Source organism: Oenanthe melanoleuca, chromosome 12, assembly GCF_029582105.1.
Source record: "Oenanthe melanoleuca isolate GR-GAL-2019-014 chromosome 12, OMel1.0, whole genome shotgun sequence".
Taxonomy (NCBI): domain Eukaryota; kingdom Metazoa; phylum Chordata; class Aves; order Passeriformes; family Muscicapidae; genus Oenanthe; species Oenanthe melanoleuca.
The window spans coordinates 11,622,430-11,642,653 of NC_079346.1; the positions used below are offsets into that span (position 1 = coordinate 11,622,430).

Below are 20,224 nucleotides of genomic sequence, written 5' to 3' on the forward strand. Positions count from 1 at the left end.
TTCAGGTTTATAGTATTTCTTCAGAGGAATTAACAAGAAAAGGCAGTAAAGCAAGCCCTGGTTTGCCGATGGAGCGGAGGCTGCCCCATAGCTCACCCCCCGTCCGTCCCACTCACCTCGGGGCGCTCCGCGGGGCCGCCGCTCCCGCCCGGCCCGGCCCGCATGGCGCAGCGCCGCCGCCAGGGGGCGCCGCAGCGCTGCCACCGCGCGCCGAGCCCGCCCCGCCCCGCGCGCGCCCCGGAGCGGGAACAGCCGCCCCACAGCCCTGCTCCCTGCATGGCCTCAAACAGCCGCCCCACATCCAACCCCTGCTCCCTGCATGGCGTCAAACAGCCGCCCCACAGCCCTGCTCCCTGCATGGCCTCAAACAGCCGCCCCACATCCAACCCCTGCTCCCCGCATGGCCTCAAACAGCCGCCCCACATCCAACCCCTGCTCCCTGCATGGCCTCAAACAGCCGCCCCACAGCCCTGCTCCCTGCATGGCGTCAAACAGCCGCCCCACAACCAGCCCTGCTCCCTGCATGGCCTCAAACAGCCGCCCCACAGCCCTGCTCCCTGCATGGCGTCAAACAGCCGCCCCACAACCAGCCCTGCTCCCTGCATGGCCTCAAACAGCCGCCCCACAACCAGCCCTGCTCCCTGCATGGCCTCAAACAGCCGCCCCACAACCAGCCCTGCTCCCTGCATGGCCTCAAACAGCCGCCCCACAGCCCTGTTCCCTGCATGGCGTCAAACAGCCGGCCCAAAGCCCTGCTCCCCGCATGGCGTCAAACAGCCGGCCCAAAGCCCTGCTCCCCGCATGGCGTCAAACAGCCGCCCCACAACCAGCCCTGCTCCCTGCATGGCCTCAAACAGCCGCCCCACAGCCCTGCTCCCTGCATGGCGTCAAACAGCCGCCCCACATCCAGCCCTGCTCCCCGCATGGCGTCAAACAGCCGCCCCACAGCCCTGCTCCCTGCATGGCGTCAAACAGCCGCCCCACAACCAGCCCTGCTCCCTGCATGGCCTCAAACAGCCGCCCCACATCCAGCCCTTGCTCCCTCCACAGCCGCCCCTGCTCCCTGCATGCTGTGAAACAGCCGCCCTACAGCCCCTGCTCCCTCCACATCCAGCCCCTTCTCCCTGCATGGTGTGAAACAGCTGCCTCACAGCCCTGCTCTCTCCACAGAGTAAAACCCTGCTCAATTTGCTGTTCCACACTTGAGCCACAAACGTTGGTCCCCTCCAAAACCCCTGAGACCTGCCCTGAGCCCCAACAGGTTCTGCTACACTAGAGCACAATGCGAACACAGAAACCATTTCTGTTTGTCTCAGTTTTTTCTTCCTAGACAGACAATTTGCCAATAATGCTCTTGTTTTTATTTGCACTCATTAATGTGGTACCCAACCCTGAGGGAGCTCCCTACATCCCTCGGGGATCTGTGCACTGCCCTGCAGCACACACTGGGTCCCCCATTTGCATGACCTCCCTCAAACATCCCATGACAGAAGAGATGTATGAGAGAGTCCAAACCTGACTAGAAAAACAGTGCATAAACTGCATTTGATTTAAACCACGTTGGTATTATTTGACCTTGCTTTGCAATGCTGCTGCTCCTTTCTGTGCAGGAAAGTATCACCAGTTAGCTTGGAATGTCCTGGCATGAGTGGGAAATTTAGAAAGTGCTAAAAGAAAATAAACCATTGCAATTGGAAAAAGAAGGAGAAAAGCTAACAGAGAGAAAAACACAATGAGATGTTAATAGGTAAGTGCTGTACTAAGGAGGGGGAAATGGCCAGGCCCCTGCGCTTGTCAGTAATACAGCAAGTGGACAAATAAGGAAGCAGGAGGGATGCAAACACTTCTCCAGGACCTGTTACCGACTTTGGCTCAGCAGCAGGAAACTGAGCAATTAGTGCTCATACCTGATAACCTGAAAAATCACATACTGAGAATGCCACTATTTTAATGAGCCAAATCCAGATCACATTTGCAAGGGAATTACTTACTAAAACACAGCCTGAACAATAACATAAGTGTATTCTAGCAATACTGACAGAAATCAGAATTTACATGGGCAAATATACTTGTTCTGTCGTCATTACCTTATAATTACACACAGCAGATTGCTGAAATGACTTGTGCAAATAAGGCATTATGTAAATACCAGAGTGCAAAGTGCTTTTAAAGGGAATCACCAATCTAAAAAGTACTTTCCTGTCTGTTTCATGACTGGATTAGATTAACAGTAACATCTGAGACTACTGAAAGGAACTGGTGAAAATCCCATGTTTATATGCATTCCAACTGCATTCATAGGTAAACACTCTGCGATGATACAATCTTCATTCTCTGCTTGGGGGAGCAGAGAGGGAGGAAAGCAAACTTGTATCCTCTGTCTCATTAAAGAGCTCAACATATTCATGAGTAACATGAGCACAGTTTCCATGTTCAAAGGCAGAGAAAAGGACAAGGAAGGCTGCATAATCTGATCACTCATTACACAAATGCCAGGTCACCAGCATTTGTATAATGTATCATGCTTTGTAAAACTAACATAAAACCACAGCAAATAACTACTACTGGCAAAAGTTCATGGCAAGAATTTGCTTACTATGAACTTTCCACAAATGTTTCCATAACTGCAATGTGCTGATAAAAACAAGTCAAGTCCAATTTTTCTTCCAAGTAAATGTTATAATAAAATTTGTTTTAGTCTAAATATACTTGAAGAAATTCAGCTTCTCTTAGCAAGGACAGCATCTCATCAAATTAATAGTTCCAAGTTCTTTATGAGCACTGTATTCCTTTGATTTCTTTCATGTATACTGCTAGTATTCATAAATGTTTGCAATTACTTCACATGGAAACTGTTTAAATAACTCCCAGGCAATTTCAGCTAGATATGCTGGAGTTGCATCTTTGCAAGATAGTTTTTGAGAAGAGTAAAACAATGTGATGAGACTTTCACCACAGTGAATCACTCAAAAATCCGACAGCTTCAAAAACTCTCCATGACAAAGTACCACCACCACTAAACAATATTTTCTTTAAAGACATTCATTAACCTTCCTCTGATACTTCAGATCTGAGAATTACAACCCTGTCTGGCTAAAGACAAAATTCATGAGAGCAGGTGCCATCTTCATGTTTTATTCACTTAATGCACTTTAAGAAATTCTCCAGTTATACCATGGTTTGGTTTGCTGGGCTTTAGGGGGGTTGGTTTGCAAGAGGTTTGCTTTGATGGACATTTCATTTATTTGCTTGTTCTAAAGAACTTTATCGTCAGCCTTCCAATCTAATATTATTCTTTCATTCTTCTCTAATACACTTCTCTTTAAGGATAAGCTCTATAAAGGTCTCGTTCAGAAAAGCAGTTAAGGAGTAATGGCAGTTGACATTTTATTGCCAAACCTGCGTATTACTGAGTAGGCAAGATTCTACAGAACATGGCCAGAAGTTCAATGCTTACAGAAAGCAGCAGACCCTTTAGGAAACTTGAAAAAGTCTTGACAAAACTGATTACAGTCTGATAATCCCCATACAGACCAGCCTCCAGAAAGAGAAAGAAATGGTTCCTGAAATACTATGTAATTTCAAAAGAAAAGAGATAGAGGCTGTGTTTTAATTAACACAGATACAGAGCTATTGCCATAATACAAGATCTCCTGAGCATGCACACTGGGAAGAAGACAGCCAGAAAAACAAACCAAACAAAAAGGCTATCACCTTATTTGTCATGTAGCACCTTCTTTTTATTCTCATTTTAAACTACCTGCAGAAATTAGAATCAGTAGCCATCACAGAAATAAATAGGGGGTATCCTGAAAGAATTAAGTTAGCCTGTTTCAAACCTGTGCTGACTACTTGATCAAGAAATTCAGGTTCATACCTCTGCCACACTATTAGATGAAACCTTAGGGTTCAAAGGGCTTGAAAGAAAGGTGATTACAATAATAAAATCCAAACACAAAAAGCCCAACACAGCACTACACTATATATGCTTGTATTGCACTTTTAAAATTGCTGTGGATCAATTTAAGCGAGGCAATAGATGGACATGTGGCCCCAGCTGAGCCTCCTTTTCCAGATCTTCACTTCCCCAACATACAGTAGCAGCCACACAGCCAGGGAAGAAGGTAGGCTATAGAAACAACCCAGTAAAGTCCAACTGGGGGCATACGGGTAGAAATAGAGTCTGTCTTTTCAACAGAGAAATTTCTTGATCAGGTACCACATGGGCACAGGGCTCACTGCCAGCACAAAGGAGGGAAGATGTAACAAAAACCAAAACAAAACTTATTTTCTTACTATGGAAATGCCATTTAGTTTTAAAGACTGGATTGTAATAAGATGTTCATAATAAATATACTTGAAAAGAAATGAGAAAAAGGTTCCATACCCTTACCTTTCCGCGTGTTCTCCGTCACATCTACACCAAACTGGATGATGTCACCTGACATAATTTCACATGGTGGGCTTTCCTCAGATCCTCTACTAAGTCTCTGACTATTAATGAAGGTACCATTACTACTTTTAGTGTCTTGAAGATAGAACTGTAAAAAAACAAACAAACAAACAGAACAGTAAAATATCTGGGAAAAGTAAGACAAATACAAGAACAAGTAAAATTTTATTTATAGATAATTTATTTCTAGAAGATAACAAATGTATCAAACTCTAAACACCCTCATCAGGATGAAACACCTTCCCATTATCAAGAAGTATTTGTATTTGATTTGGAGTTAATGTATGATCGAATTCTAGCACATACACTGTGAAAATAATTGGTACAAAGGTTATCTGAACTACTGCCTGCAGTAGAGGATCACGTCATTAGCAACAACACCTTTTGCCACATACATATAACAATTCATATTTAAGTTGGCCAACACACAAAAAGTTCTAACTATTCATACATTTAAGGTAACAGTATTGCATGACAAACATTTTGCAGGGAAGGCTACTGAAGGCACAAGGAAAACCTCAGGCAGAAGATTGAATTCAGAAATTGCAATAAAAGACCACGGTGAAACTGAAAGAAAATAAACACAATGCTTTTACTTCTCAGCAATATTACTCTACATCATTAACTTAATTTCAAGATTTCAAGTACTTTTGTAAATACGCCTCTGTAGAGTTAATTAAATGTTAATAGCTACTTATTGAATCTGAAAGTACTTTTATGACACAAGACTTGTAGTCAAAACTGCTGCATATAAGAGGTTACAAATGAATCACCAGCAGAAGACCAGAGTGACTGCTACAACCTGAGCAGTGACAGCATAAAAGAGGGGACCAGAAAGTTACTGACAGCCAGGTGTAACTACTGGAATGAGTCCATCTCACTACTCCAAGATAACAGCTACTACAGGAACCTGCTGGTCTGGCAGAAATCACTGGCTTCCTGAACTCATAAAGAATCTCATCAAGTCCCAAATCACGCATAAGGCTGGGGGAAAAGAAGTTGTGTTCAGAGAAATTAATGTATTGCCTTGTTTTTCTTATAAAAGCAATTGACCTTTTTTTTTTATTATTTTTCAGCATTCCATGCAAAATTTCCCTTGCTTTTAATTTCCTCTATTATTGCATGCCTCAAAAAAAACCTGATACGTAGCTCAAAACCACAGTGTTGAGGGGAAAGATGGGTTTTGAAAGGAGCACAGCACCAGGGCTCGTCAGATCTTCTACTGGAAAATGACACCAAGTGTATGATATGGATCTTATATAGCCTAACACAGTGGACCTAAGCACAGAGCTGGAATTCCACTGTGTCCAGTACACAGGACACAGCAATTAAGGGGAATGCCAGCACAGAAAAGCTCAGGTAGGTGTTTGAAATTAAATCCAGCATGTGAAAGACTTCCCTCACCACAACAGATATACCTTAGATTTTCAGTTGAAGGAAAAGAAAACAGTAATCAGTCATAAGGTGATATAGATGAAGGTAAACATAAATTATGGCTAGATCAAGAAATTATGACTGCATTCACGGTATTAATAATCAAATCCACTCTAAATAATACTCTCCATGTTATGAAAGGCTATCTGTTAACATACTAGTATATAATATAGCTTTTATAAGTCATATGCTTAAAAGCCAATCAAATTAATTAGCTTGTTAATTTAATAGTCTGAAAGTACTGAACCCTCTCATAGTTCAGTGCAGAGATAATTATTTCTTGCTTCCTGTTTGTTTTGAATTAGCTTTCTTCTTAATTTGAAAATTCTTCTGTTACGAAAAAGTGAGTCACAGGCGAGGAGAAACAAACATGCTTCTGCTTATTTGCTCTTCCCCACCCTTTTCTTCTCTCCACATTATCTGCCTTTTATCCCTCCCAACATTTTGATTAACCATTGCCCCTTGTAACCACATTTTTGCAGCATCTGCAAATGGGACTCAGACAAGATTACACAAGGAAATACAGGACAGTGACCACAGGGAAAGAACTGCAACAGAGCATCAGCCATACAAAACTTATAAAACATCAGCAGACACAAAATTCAAAGTGCAGAAGGATATTTACAACCAAATGTCCACAGAAAATACACATTACATTTAACATTATGTAACTGATGTCCACTTAAGTACATACTACTGAATTGTATCACATAAATCTTAGAAAAGTGATGCTCTTCAAGTCTTTTCACTCTGTTTGTAAATACTCTTCTTCCTGCATCTAGCAAAGAAGCAATACCAGGCACATGTTAATAGCTGATGTCTAAGGAAGGGAAAACACACTGCCTTTCAAATCTTGCTATAAAAAGGATTCACTTATCTTTAAATTAGCCATTCCTCAGGAACCCACTGAGCCAGTCCCTTTCAGGTAGCAAATTCAAATGCTACTTCCATGCTGGTTTTCACTAGTTCAAATGATCTTTTTCAAAGGTCAATCTCTCCATCCTTTTGCATAATTACTAAAGCTATGTTCAAGAAATAAAATCAAGTGCAAGCCCTGAAACAAATGTGTCTATACATTAACCAGTACTTGTGGCAGTATTCTGGTTTTTAATGTACTATTTCATTATGTGGTAAGCACAGTGGGTTCTCTGATTCCCAAACCAACACCTTTTACACAGCAGCTGTCTAACATAGCACCTTCTGTGAATTCAGCACCATTTGTCCTTCCTGCTCCCAGCACAGCCTGGCTCAGGCAGCAGTGCCAGCTCTCAGAGCTGCCACGAATCCTGCCCTTCCCAGCTCTGGCTGCTGAGCTGTGCCACCACCTTGTCACTTGACTGGCTCAGGTACTTGTTTAGTCACCGCAAACCAGTTTCGAGCTGATGTAAGGTAAACGAGGAGGTGCTTAATCTGGTGCTGCCAGAAAAAATGGCAGCATATACTTGGCCTAATTATACTTGCTTTCGTAATTCACTCTCCAGAGCAAAGTCCCAGCCCTTTTATAGCTGATATTAAAACCAAGTCCTCTAGAGCTGAGAGAGCAGCTCACACACATTCAAAACAACTCAGCTTTTGAAGCCTGTTAAAATATTACCACATCCTTAATTCAAGGGATAGCTGTATATAACACTCCAGTGCTGGTTTCCCCTTCTTTCTTAAAAAATACAAGGTAACACACAAAGTATTCAAGAAATTTACCCTCTATTATCATAATAGCTCAGACAAAAATAAAAACCTAGCCTGTATTTCTTCTTTAGTAATTTATTGTTTATATCCCCTCCCACCTACACACCAGTAATCAGATGAGTTAACTGCAGACACCTTACCAAGCTGCTTCCTCAAAATTTGTGAAGATTTTATTCTAAAATAAAACTTGCAGTTCATCAGTACACACAAACTTCTCCAGTACAGTCCATCTTCCGTAGAAACTATATTATGGAAGTTTCAAAAAACTATAGAATTTTGGTTCCCTGTTTTGCAAGGAATTATGTACTTATTTCACAAATTTAGTATTTATAATATTTAAAGTTACTGTTCAGTTTTGCAAATGGAACAAACATACCTCTTCTGCTCTGACCTATGGTACACAAAAATCACATTCCGTCTTCTAGGTCAATGACTCAGAAGAGCATCAACAACCTGCTAAATCAGTTCATGTGTTATTTTTATGCACTTAGATACCACTATGATTTTTCCCCACATAAAAAATTCCTAGTATTTTCTTATTAGAGAAATAGAAGATTCTTCTGTAGTGATCCCAAACCATAACACATCGAAATTAAGCACATAAAATATGTTAATTCTAACTGATATTTGGAAGCTGCAAATTGCTATGCTCCAGGACAGATTTTAACCTAACTTATGAAATGTAGGTTAACTGTTTTCTTCAAAGTAATAAAACCAACTAGCAATAACAAACCCATTCTGTTTAATGATCACTATTGTAACATCTTCCAGGAGGCAGGCTGAAGAGAAATCCTTAATTAGCCTGACAAGTGAGAAAGCTATGCAGTGTTTTCTTTCCCAAGCCATATGCAGGCCTGACACAGGATGAGACACTACTGAAGGATCTCAGACAAGACAAAGTTTGGGCTCAAAGACATACAGAAAATCTTGAAGAAATAGTAGCACACTTCTTCAGTGATGTGATTACCTGGATTTAATTACAGTAGAACTACAGGAGGAAACAACTGACCAGCTTTTTAATATTATTATTTTCTATTACTATGTAGAGCCATCCTTTCTCATTTTAAGAGCACATTACTGCTACTCCATCTAACCCAGCTTGAAACTGCATTTCAGGGCAATTATTCTGAAAACTATAGTGAGGAGAATTGCTGGAAAACTGAGACAGTTTGTCCACAGAGATTCAGATTCAATATGTGAAGAGTAACAACTTCTACATCAAATAATGCAGAAAGAAGAAACCATCACATATAATCAAACCTACTTCAGCCTCATTCCATAGCTGAATTAATAATTAAGTAAATAAGCACCAAAAGGTAGGCTATTGCCTTTTATCCGAAGTCAAAATTTAATATATTTTACTTATTAAATAAATTTTCACTGCCTAAACAACTAATATCGAAAAAGAACTCAAATTTCAGAATCTCCTAGTTTACCTTTCTCTCACCTCTTGTTTCCGCTGTGAAAGAAGTACACATAACTCACATGAGCTTCAGGATCCTGTTATACCTTTGTGGCTTTAGCTTGAACCAGAAAAATTTAAATTATTTTGTCAAATTATGAACTATAACCAGTAAGGAGATGGCAGCTTCGTTACTGCCACAAAGGGGCAGCAAGGCAGTTAAAGATGAAAGATTCTTCCCCTACTCACATTAAATAATCATTGTACAATTAATGCAGGTATTATAAATGCACCCCATGAGTACTAAAGCTAATAGTCAAAAGCAGCAAGTAAATAGGGATTTAGAAATTAGAATATTTGCCCTACAGTAATACTTCACTAAGCAGTAATGCATCTGAGTTAATTTACTCACTGCATCGTGAGAATTCTATCAGGAAACAAAGTACACTGCCAACAAGTCCAATTGTGCAAAGCCAAAGACTTAAAACAATAATGGCCAACATTTGCCACACTGTGGCTAGAAATCATTTTCACTCATATTGTAACAAGATTACTTTATCTTATTTTCAGTCTTAACACTGACGATTTTCTCATTCTGGGAGCAGCACTCTCCTAGCAGAGTACACTGTGCAAACCATACTGAATTCCAGGTCTGTCCTTTGGCTGTAAGACAGAGAAGTTCAAATGCTAAATTATCTCCAGATCCAATTGATTAAGTTGCTCACTCTGGTCTGCTTAGAGAGATCCTAAATTCCTTTCCTCTCACTTGCCTAACTCCACCCGCCTATCAAGGAAGTACAAGTATTTGTCTCCATAAGCAAGCATAATTCACAGGGTGGGGTACATCAAGCAAAGTTGCTTTTCTATTTAGTTTTCTGTTTCTTAAACACATAGATCTAATTTATTTAGTAAGCTCTTTGCTTACTAAGCCCCTGCTCCTTCAACTAACAAACATAACTAGTGCATTAGCTTTTCAGTTCTTATGAAATCCTTTTAAAAATTATTCTAACTACCCCAGGCAGGCACGCACTACGAAACTAAAAGCAACCAGCTGTGTAGAAAGGGAATTTCCAGTCAGATTGAACAGAGTGAAGGAGTGGCAGTTGGCTTTTCAAGGACTGCAAGTATTGCAAAACTTGCTAGTAGTTTTCAGAAACTTTTCTAAAAAATAATAAACTTTACCACTTTTTCTATGCAGTAATAATAATAATAAAGGATAAAAAAATAAGCATTCTTTGATACAGCACTGGACAAAAAGAGTCACTGTGTTTTTAACTCAAAGCGTAAGCCTAATCAGCCCAGCTACACTGATGAGAAAAGGTTAAAATCCAGCTATCCGCAGGAATTCAATGTTATACTTCAAAACTTGCCAGTAGTTACAAGGAGCAGAGGGGAAAGGACAGCAGGGAATATGCTCTTCTGCTGACCAAGTTGTTCCTACATCTGTTTACACCTTGAGGGTTTGTTGTCTGTACTACCAGGACAACCCTGCTGGTTGCTCATACCTTTGTCAAGCAAAATAAACAGTGCCAGTAAAAGCAGCTTTGTGCCAGCATAACTGAGCCAGGGTATAAACACAGTTTGGCCTTTTTAGATGTATTATTTGAGGTGCTGAAAAATATTAATCACTGTGTTTCTTGCCATGTCGATGTTGTTCAAGTGCTTTGAAGTTGACTATAGGCCCTCATTTAGCTTAACTCTTGTGTGAGTGGTCAGCAGACTTAGCCTGAAAAAGGACACAGGGACCATGACAGAAGGGAAGGTGGATGGATTTGTGGTGAGGAAAAGGAAGCACCTTAGGTAGACAGAAAGGCAATGCCCAGCACTGAGAGACACCAACAGATCTATTGTGCATAAAACGTGTGTTTGGCTACAACCTTGAGTTGCTCTAGCGCCTTCCTCAATAGCCAAATGTCACCTTTCTCAACAGAACAAAGCAAACGTGTTCAAGTTCTACCTGCAAACATTTCAGCACAGACTTTTGACATACGACTTTGCTGACTTTTACAGATACACTTACATCTATCAGAACTCGAAATCTGGCACATTAAAATCCTTCACAAAAAAGAAAACCACAAAAAAAAGTATGTTTGCAGACTTAATGACATCTCCTATGTGTTGTGCCCATTTAAGCACTGCATTTACTTTCTAAATCGCTCTTCAAACCACACATTTGCCAGTAGCTGCAACTCAACTTACTTGTCTGAAGGTGAAAAGCTCAGGTCTTAGGGTTACTATTAGTCAATAGCTCTATATTATTCTTTAAGTAGTTACAGGTAATTTACTCTATATCCAAAAATTCAGAAAGAGGATATCAGATGTTTATTTTACAATGATTTTTGATTTGTATTACAAAGTGGTCATTATTAACAGAAAGGCTACTAAAAGTATTAAGCAATGCTTTCTAATTATTCACTTTTACAACTAGCTACATGGAGCTTAAAAATGCTGTTTAAATGGTTTGAGCTATTTTTATCAAATATAATTCTCAAGCAGTATTGTTTCATTTTTCCAAGTAACTCATACTTAAGAGAATGATAGAAGATGGCTAAAAGATGGAGACCTCAAACTATATCACAATCCAAGTTCTCTAGTTTAAAACAAATGCAAAAACCCATGCTCACAATTCAAAATTTGAGCATGCATACAATAATGAGAAAAATATCTACTGCCTGTGTCCAAAAGTTTGTGTGATTATGCACTGCTGCCCTCAACTTTAACCCATAATCTCCTACACCTTTGACAACCACTACGTTCCAGACTGGCTTCTTCAGCTCTCATATGGTAATGGACAAAAGGAATGAGGCAGCTGGACCACGATGGTGGTGTGTTGCCTGCTCCTTAGCCACCACAGAATGCAGCAAAGTTGGCTTGACAGCAGGGACAATTGAAAACCCAGGGCAGTTTCAGAACTACTACCACTTTCAATTTGCTTAATTTGGTTGGTATGTAACAACGACCTGAGCTAAAACTGAGCAAACTTTAGAAGCTGATTCCTAAGCCACACACTCACACCTCCCACAGCAGCAGCATCAGTCAAGAACAGAATGGCAGAAAGCAGGCTGCATTTACAGTGCCAACCACCTGACTTCTGTCAATTGTAATATGTCAGAGTAAGTATATAAATTACATAAGTACTTTTAAGTACAGTTCACAACCAGAATCTGAAGTTTTGTGTATTAGGAGACATTTGTTTCAAGCCAAATTAAGAAAATTAAGGAAATCATGACCTACATCATCCTTGCTTTCAGGAAATACATGTTTTTTCATAAAATGTAGGTCTGGGTTTCTCAGTCCAGGAGAGACATGAAGCCCCTGGAGCAGGTCCAGCAGAGGTTACAAAGACTATGAAGGTACTGGAGCATGTCTCTTATGAGGACAGGCTGAGGGAGCTGGGGCTGTTCTGCCTTGAAAAGGGAACCAATGACAGGCACCAATGTCCATCAGTATCTGCTGGCAGGTGTCAAATGATAGAGCTGGGCTCCAATCTGTGGTACCAAGCAATGGGACACGAGGCAATGGGTAGAAACTGATGCCCAGGAAGTTGCACCTGAATATGAGAAAGAACTTCTTTACTCTGCAGTAACTGCACACTGGAACAGGCTGCCTAGAGAGGCTGTGGAGTCTCCCTCACTGGAGATATTCCAGAACCATCTGGACACAATCCAGTGCCGCATGCTCTCAGATGACCCTGCTTGATCAGAGAGACTGGACCAGATGACCCACTGTGGTCCCTTCCAATCTGAACCATTCTGTGAAAATGTAAGTAAACAAACTGCATTACAATTGCTGAATCCCTCAACATCAGTCAGTGCAGAACTGTATGAACATCACTAAATCACTTGCAGATTGCTTTTATTTACTTTCGTTTTAAAAGGAACTATCAATGCTCCTAACACCTAAAACAAGAAAATATCTGGAAAAAAAACACAGTAGTGTCATGGTGATAGCAGTTGATACAGGGAAAGAATCCTTCATATAAGATGCTAAATATATCATATACACCAGTACTGAAGTAACAGATTAAACTGAAAACAAAGCTTTTACTCTACAATTGTGCACAATGACTGTGCACAACCCATGTGAATGGAAACATTATCATAAAGGATGGCTTCCCTTGCTAACCTATTTGCCTTCACCCTCCTTCAACAGAATTGGTAGCATTCAAGTAACACAAACTATTTTCTAGAAACAAACATTTCTAGCCTAACTTGACAGTTGTAAAATTAACACCTCCCAGCAATCATACTCCATATGAAAAAACATAGTACAGCACCAAGTCACAGAAGAACAAGTCATTGTCCCTATGACGCTGTAAGGCCTCTTCAAAATTCTGTAGTAAGTGTACTGGTAGAAGATTAATGACCAAGGATGTGAGCAGAAGCAATCTCAGGCATGACACAAAATATTCCTTCCTCTTCTAAATAAAATTTTCTGCAGGAAACACAAGGTGTGGAAGGAAGCGACTGCCAAAGGTATAAGTTGCTCATGTACTTGAGTGCCAGTCTATTCCCAGATTATTCAAATAATCCAAAACGGCATTCACTGTCAAAAGGAGAAGAATGACAAGATAGATACTCAGTAAAAACTTCAAGATTAAATGTTTTACCACAAAATGTGACACCACCATACAAAAATAGATCCCTCTCCACACATCAGTGTCACTAGTTTTGATGCAAAAAGCTATTTTTAAAAAGAAGAGATGTAGAGGAAGAGTTCTAATTTACAAGTAATTTGGTTTATATATAGCTGACTGACTTGCTACAGTGAGACATCTGTCACCATAGTTACTAATTACTACTCTTTAGAATGTCTCTTTTGCTTAACATTTGTCCTCACAGTTCACAAAAAGCTGAGTATCAGCCTTCTGCTGCAAGTGCTGGACGGTTTCAGGATAACTAGAAGAATTTTATATTTATTCTCTTCTCAGCAGAATGAAACTCTGTCCCTTCTAATACGTCATGCTTTAAAACTTTTGTACATGAATCACAAAAGAAAAAAAAGATATTAACACTTTCAGAAAAAACGCAAGTCCATTCTGAATATAGACAAAGCACACAAGTTTCCCACAACAAAACTACCCAACTCAGTACTAGTTATATACAATATTCTTGAGGAAATTGAGTTTTCAGCCTACATGAAAATTCTCAAATACTATTTTAATTCCATCCTGAAAATGTTGAGAGAATTTTAAGGCACATCATTGCTTTAACTGCAAAGCTAAAATACACCAACAATAAAGTACAATCAACAGAAATCTTCCCAAGAAATGATTACTCACATCATCCCAAGATGCTCAAATTGACTCATTAGAATACTAAAACAATATAAAGAAGAGACTTATTTTGTCTTACTGCTGTCATAGATAACAACATCCTACATAAATCCAGAGGCTTCAAAAGAACTTTTCCTGCTCCATATTAAAACACTGACTTGCGCAATGTACTCATAAAACCAGTAAAAATAGATAAAAACAGGTTTCTAGAAGGAAAGTGTACTTCTTGCAAAGAAATTTTCTGCTTTATTTCATTAAAGAAGCTCAGCCTCTTGTAACACAAGACATTTGTACATCTACATCATATCACTGCGACACCAGGGATTACTTTGTATAATTTATCTCAACTTCTATCATCACATCAAACACCTACCCTGGGGAAAACATATGGCCAAGATGACTTCCCAAGGTTTCACTTAATGCTACTGTGTTATCTATATTAATCAATTACAGAAATAAGCTGCAACTTAATGCAGCTTTAAAATAAAGAAATAAAACACCCTAATCGGCCATTACACAGAAATCCAGGCCTCTTCAGGCTAATTACCTCTAAGTGCAAAATATTGCTGAAATACTCATCAATCCTGATGCTCTTATAAGAATACTTTCCTACAAAACTAGACTGGAAGCAAAGCACTATTATTTACTCTAATAAAGGCAATTAAAGTTTGGCAACATGGCACACTCAAACTTTGCAATAAGTAAAGTTAACTTGCTCTCAACATGTACAAATTCCTAAAGACTGCATTTGTAGGACACATGTATCTAGATAAAATAAGCTCTGCAAAGAGCAGGTATTCATACACAATCTTAATTTCTTTTCAAATACATGTTTCTAAAGGTTTATACTGTATTATTTACTCTTTCCTTTAGGAGGCAAAAGTATCCATAAATATTCTGCACTAGTGATGAACTCTACGACTATTCAGAAAACAAAAATTTTTATTTTTAAATTCACCATCAAAAAATGGTTAAACTTGATAGTCCACATTCTTTGGCAGACCTAATGAAGCACAAGACCAAAATAAAGTATGGTTTTGTCTCCGATTACTGCAACGAAAAGTATGACATAAAGAGAGAGGCTTGTCATGTTTGGACAGAGCTTCGCCCTAATTTAAGGGCAGAGGTAAGGAATAAATCTCTCCTGATATTTAGATTTTAATTGACCTTATTAGAATCTTCCATAAACAAAACTAAAATTTCTGTAACATCTACTTAAGAAACCAAATTAATTTTTATGGCAAAACACTGAAGAATAACCAGAAATGACAGAAAAATAAGAAAACAAATGAAAAATAACTGTTTTTATAAAAGCAATCTTGAAATAATATCAGCATCTGTCAGTAAATACTCAGAATGATAAATTCAACACCAACATTATCCATTGTTTCTGCTTCCTCAAAAATCTTGAGCTAACGACATAACTAAGTAACTAGTAATAAATTAATTGAAAGCGAAATTTTCCTTAAGAAATTTGCACTACTCAACTTCTATCAGCAAACAATTACATTTTCATTTGCAAGCAAATTAGAGAAAAACCACAACAGAAGCCAGGATTACCAGATACTCCACCAGAAGAGATGAACTACTTATACAAAAGCAGAAGGTTAGGAGGCAGCTCCTTAGTTTATCAGGAAACTCCAACTCCAAACATTTCAAGGCAGGTGCAGAACTGCAAAAGCTTCTTAATTGTCTTGCTACTCGCTGCTAAGTTGCTAAATTAGTTAATCTTTACATCAAAGCTCCTCTACTCCTGACACAGAAGAATCTCTTCTCTCATGTTGACTTTTCAACTGCTTAGAGAGTAAATGCAGTTGTTGAAACTATTTCAAACTATTTCTCATTTCTACTCGTTCCACACAAGGCACTGTGTTTACCTATCATTAATTCCATACCGCTGCTGGTTTATGGCAGAGAAAACTCCCAGCAATCACACATTCAGATAAAGAAAAAAACCCACATCAGATTTCACAGATACCTCCAAATGCAATGCAGCAGTGGTTTGGTATTCTCTCTCTATACAAGATCTCTCAAAATAGCCTGAAAAATTTAGGAAAGTTTCTCCCTTTTTATTAAGGGATATATTCCATCTGAAAAGACTTGTCTAATATCACTACAGTATTTTTTTTAAACAAACATCTGCACACAGCCTAGTTAATTCACCTCTCCTTTTCACAAAGCAATGTTTGCTTACTTTCTACCACCATCTGCTCCTGAACTATTAATTCACAGACCACAAGTGTCACAAGGAAAATAATGTTCAGCACATTGCTAAACTACAGCTAAAATGCCCATGCTGAGAATAAACTTAAAGCTACTGTGATATAAATTCAAGGCAGCCAATAAAGATACAGAAGTACAAGTCCTAAGTGAAGGGAACTGCATTAGTACAAATGACACTGCACTAATTTTAATCATGTCAAACAAGATGTTTTTGTAAGAGGTCCAAACCACAAATATTAGTAAAATAGAGTGTAGTGAGAGTTCACCACACAGTTCCTCATACTGAAAACAACAGGTCACCAGAACAATACACTCTTCCTTGCTTTTCAAAAAGGCTTTTCTGCATCAAGGACAGACCAAAACTTGAAAAAAACATTACTAAATTTAATTTATTTTCATTCTGTGTTTTGAACTTCAGCATTCCACGCAGAGAGCAAATGCAATTAACTGGAAACCAAACACCTAGAGAGATGGGTGTGGCTCCATCCAAAGATGGAAAATTCATTTTCCAGGACAGAGAAGAGATCTGACAACTGGGAGTTTAATATTTGTACTCAAGGCACTGCCAAGCCATACCTCCAACAAAGTGAGAGCAAAAATACCCTGGGAGGAGGCTGCAGTTATTTGCAATGCATTCTTGAATCAGTACTTTCAAAGCAAGTACTAATTAAACACTGATATTCACAAACAAAGGCAGATTTATTCTGGTGCTCCTTTGAGATCAACAATTTCACAATAAAGAAAAATATTATTTATTTTAAATCTAAGAAATCCACATATGAAGATGGGTCAGACAGCAATGGGAGAGAATGTATGAGCTGATTTTTCATAGGCAATCCAACAGAATATTGATCAGCAATATCTTTAGTTGTATCATACTGGCTACAAAACAAGGGGCAACCTTCTCACAGTGCATGTCAGAGCCACCCCAGCAGAGGAATGGGCAGAGGGCAGATAAGACGTTCAAGGATCTGGTAGTTACAGTACCAAACATGGTGACTCATGATTTATACACCTTAGTCAAGGGCAAAAATCACATGCAAGGTACATTGGATTTACAGATTAGACAGGTTGCTAATATGGCAAAACTTGCCAAGGTACAGCTTTCTACACACAGACACAGCTATTTTCTATCAGAGTCGTCAAGGATGTTACACTGGTAACACCTGTGCCCATGAATGTGATTCTTCAGACAAGCTAAAAATAAAAAACAACACACATACACACAAAACAACCAATAACCCAAATCTCTTAATCTCTTGGTCAATAGAAATGCACACAGAACACATCAGTGCCAATCTGCCAGTGGGCATTAGGAGCAGGGGAGCTGCAAAGTACTGCTGGCAATTCCACACCCTTTCAGCTGACAAGCCTGGGGGAGTGGTTGTCCACACCACTGAAAAGTCATTATCAAGCCTTACAATTTTTCATACTAAATGTGCCATAATTCCCTCTAGAACACAGACAAAAAATTTCAAAGTACAAAAAGAACGTCTTTCTTCTTGCATCAGAGGTTCTAGATTGTCAGTGCAAGAAGAAATAGCCTCCCTCGATGATTTAATTCTTTAAACCACCATAAGATTTTTTTTCCAAATCCCTTCCCTAAGCACGAAAATGCCTTTTCCATTCACTGTTAAAGTTGAGCTGCAGCCACTAGAGGGCAAGGCCTTGATGCACAACACACACTGCCCGGGCTGGGTAATGCAAAACCAGTGCCACAAACAGAGCAGAAACTACAGCTTAAGACTTTTTATGTTATAAAGATTTGGTTGTTCAAGGCTCTTTTAATACTGAATTTTCTATTAATTATACGAATATACCCACATATTCTATGAGTTGCCTAAAATATTAATTCCATCTTTACAGTCTAAAGCCTCCCAGACCACCTACTTCTACGCTTCAACATCCACATTAACAATTCTCGTACTTCTCTAATTTTAAAATTAGGTTTCTCAACTTCAGTGTTCCTGATACTGAAATTACACAAGTTACTGGAATTCTATCCAGAATAAGCAAGCCTAAGTAAAAACCAGAAAGTCTTTTCCCACTAAATATAGAAACTGAACTTCCTAATCAATGGTAAAAAGTATCTAGCTAGAAAAATTTGCCATATGCTGCTAAAGAATCAGAATTAACATGCAGATTTGTTGTGCCTAACCAGCATTTTCAAAAATTGCTCTTCTGAGAACACTTAGGCTTTTTCTGTACAAAGATAGCCCTCTGCAGAAATGTATTCTTGACATTTAACATATTAAATTCTGCTACAATTCATTATCTGTGCTCTTAGAAGGACAGAAAACAAGGTCCAGAAACTAAAGCAAACCAGGAGAATGAGTCATTTACTAAAAGAAAGAAAAAAAAAAAAAAAACCAACCGACAGAAGGACATACACTAGAAGCTCGAAACAAAAACATTTAAAGAATTATTTCAAAAACTATAGTCCAAACAAAACATGGAAGAAAGTTCAGCAAGCTTGTCATTAAAAATGATGACACTTAATAATAGTGGCAATGCACTGGTACTGTGCATGAGATCAGTCCCATCTTCACTGGCCCATCTACTCCATGGAAAAAAACATCTGTACTGTGTATCACCAAAACAGATGAGCCCTCAAATTAAGTTCACATAACATTCAAACTGCACTCCCAGTACAAACACAGCCTTCCCACAAAAAACATGTCTGCTGTTAAGTAATAAGCTTTGACATACCAAGAGGTTTGTCATCCAAGCTTAAATTTAATACAGCTGAAGACAAGATTACACTTTGATTAAAGGAAAATCAGCAAGACTTTTACACTACCTATAATTAGTCTACTATTAGTACAAAGTTTTAATAAACTTTAATTAGAATTAGATGCTATCCGAAGCTTGTTTCAAAGGAAAATAGGTTGGGCCACTGGCAATTGGCAGCATTAAGAGCAACATGGTTAAACACAAGTTTAAGAGAAACATGTGCGTCCCTATTTCTTCTTTCAAATTTTTTGGAAAAAGATTTTCCTCTGCAGCCAAGTAGTATACTCGGGTCTTAAGCAAATACTAGGCATACCAAACACAATACATGATGCAGGTTGGTAGAATGGTTCACTGAATTATTACAGCTTTGCACTATTTCATAGAAGAAAAAAATTAAAATCCCAAACAACTCTATGACAGTTTCATTAAATGAATTTTCAAGTGCTTACCAGAAAAAACACTTCAAAACTTTGCCCAGCCAGCCTTAAAACAATTAAAATGTTATTGTTATAATAGAAACAGAATACGAGATTTGTATACAGATCAGTAACAGCTCTCCTGATTGCTTATACACAAATTCATGTGAACTTCCACTGAAGTTACAAAATCTAAGAGATACAGGAAACAAGTAAAGGGCAAGGCCCTCTCATATGAAAGCACCTTTCCGCAGAGCTCTGGTGAGTAGGCAGGAATTAGTCTACCACAGATTTAGAAGTAAGCTAGCCCTTCTCCTACTGGATCTTAAAATTACCTCCTGACAGTATCTCCTCAGGGCTGAGGAAGCAGCTGTATTTTAGACGTTGTTAGCTGACAGACTGCAGCAGGAAAGTACCATACGCACAACCTCAAGCCTTTACAGATCTCTTGGCTTTACTTTCCTTGACTGCACTCAGAATCTCTCATCTAGGTTTCCAGGGAAGTGTCAGGAGTCAGCTCTCTGCCTTCTTATCCCACCAAGTTCCCCCATTCACACCAGGTCTATGCTGGGAGCATTAACATTTCACAGCAAATATGAAAA

At 39.1% G+C, this 20,224-nt stretch overlaps 1 protein-coding gene across 34 annotated transcripts in view; it reads right to left on the reverse strand.

The window, feature by feature from the left end:
- Nucleotides 1-20,224, reverse strand: part of SLMAP (sarcolemma associated protein) — a 76,070-nt gene that overhangs the window by 39,841 nt on the left and 16,005 nt on the right. For 17 of the 34 annotated variants that reach the window (XM_056501984.1, XM_056501977.1, XM_056501982.1 and 14 more), the window contains exon 2: nt 4,394-4,541. In XM_056501984.1, coding sequence (XP_056357959.1) covers nt 4,394-4,541 — 148 coding nt within the window. Of the gene's footprint in view, nt 1-4,387; nt 4,542-15,810; nt 15,913-20,224 lie in introns of those variants that run through there. The other 17 variants (XM_056501976.1, XM_056501969.1, XM_056501972.1 and 14 more) reach the window with 2 other exon arrangements.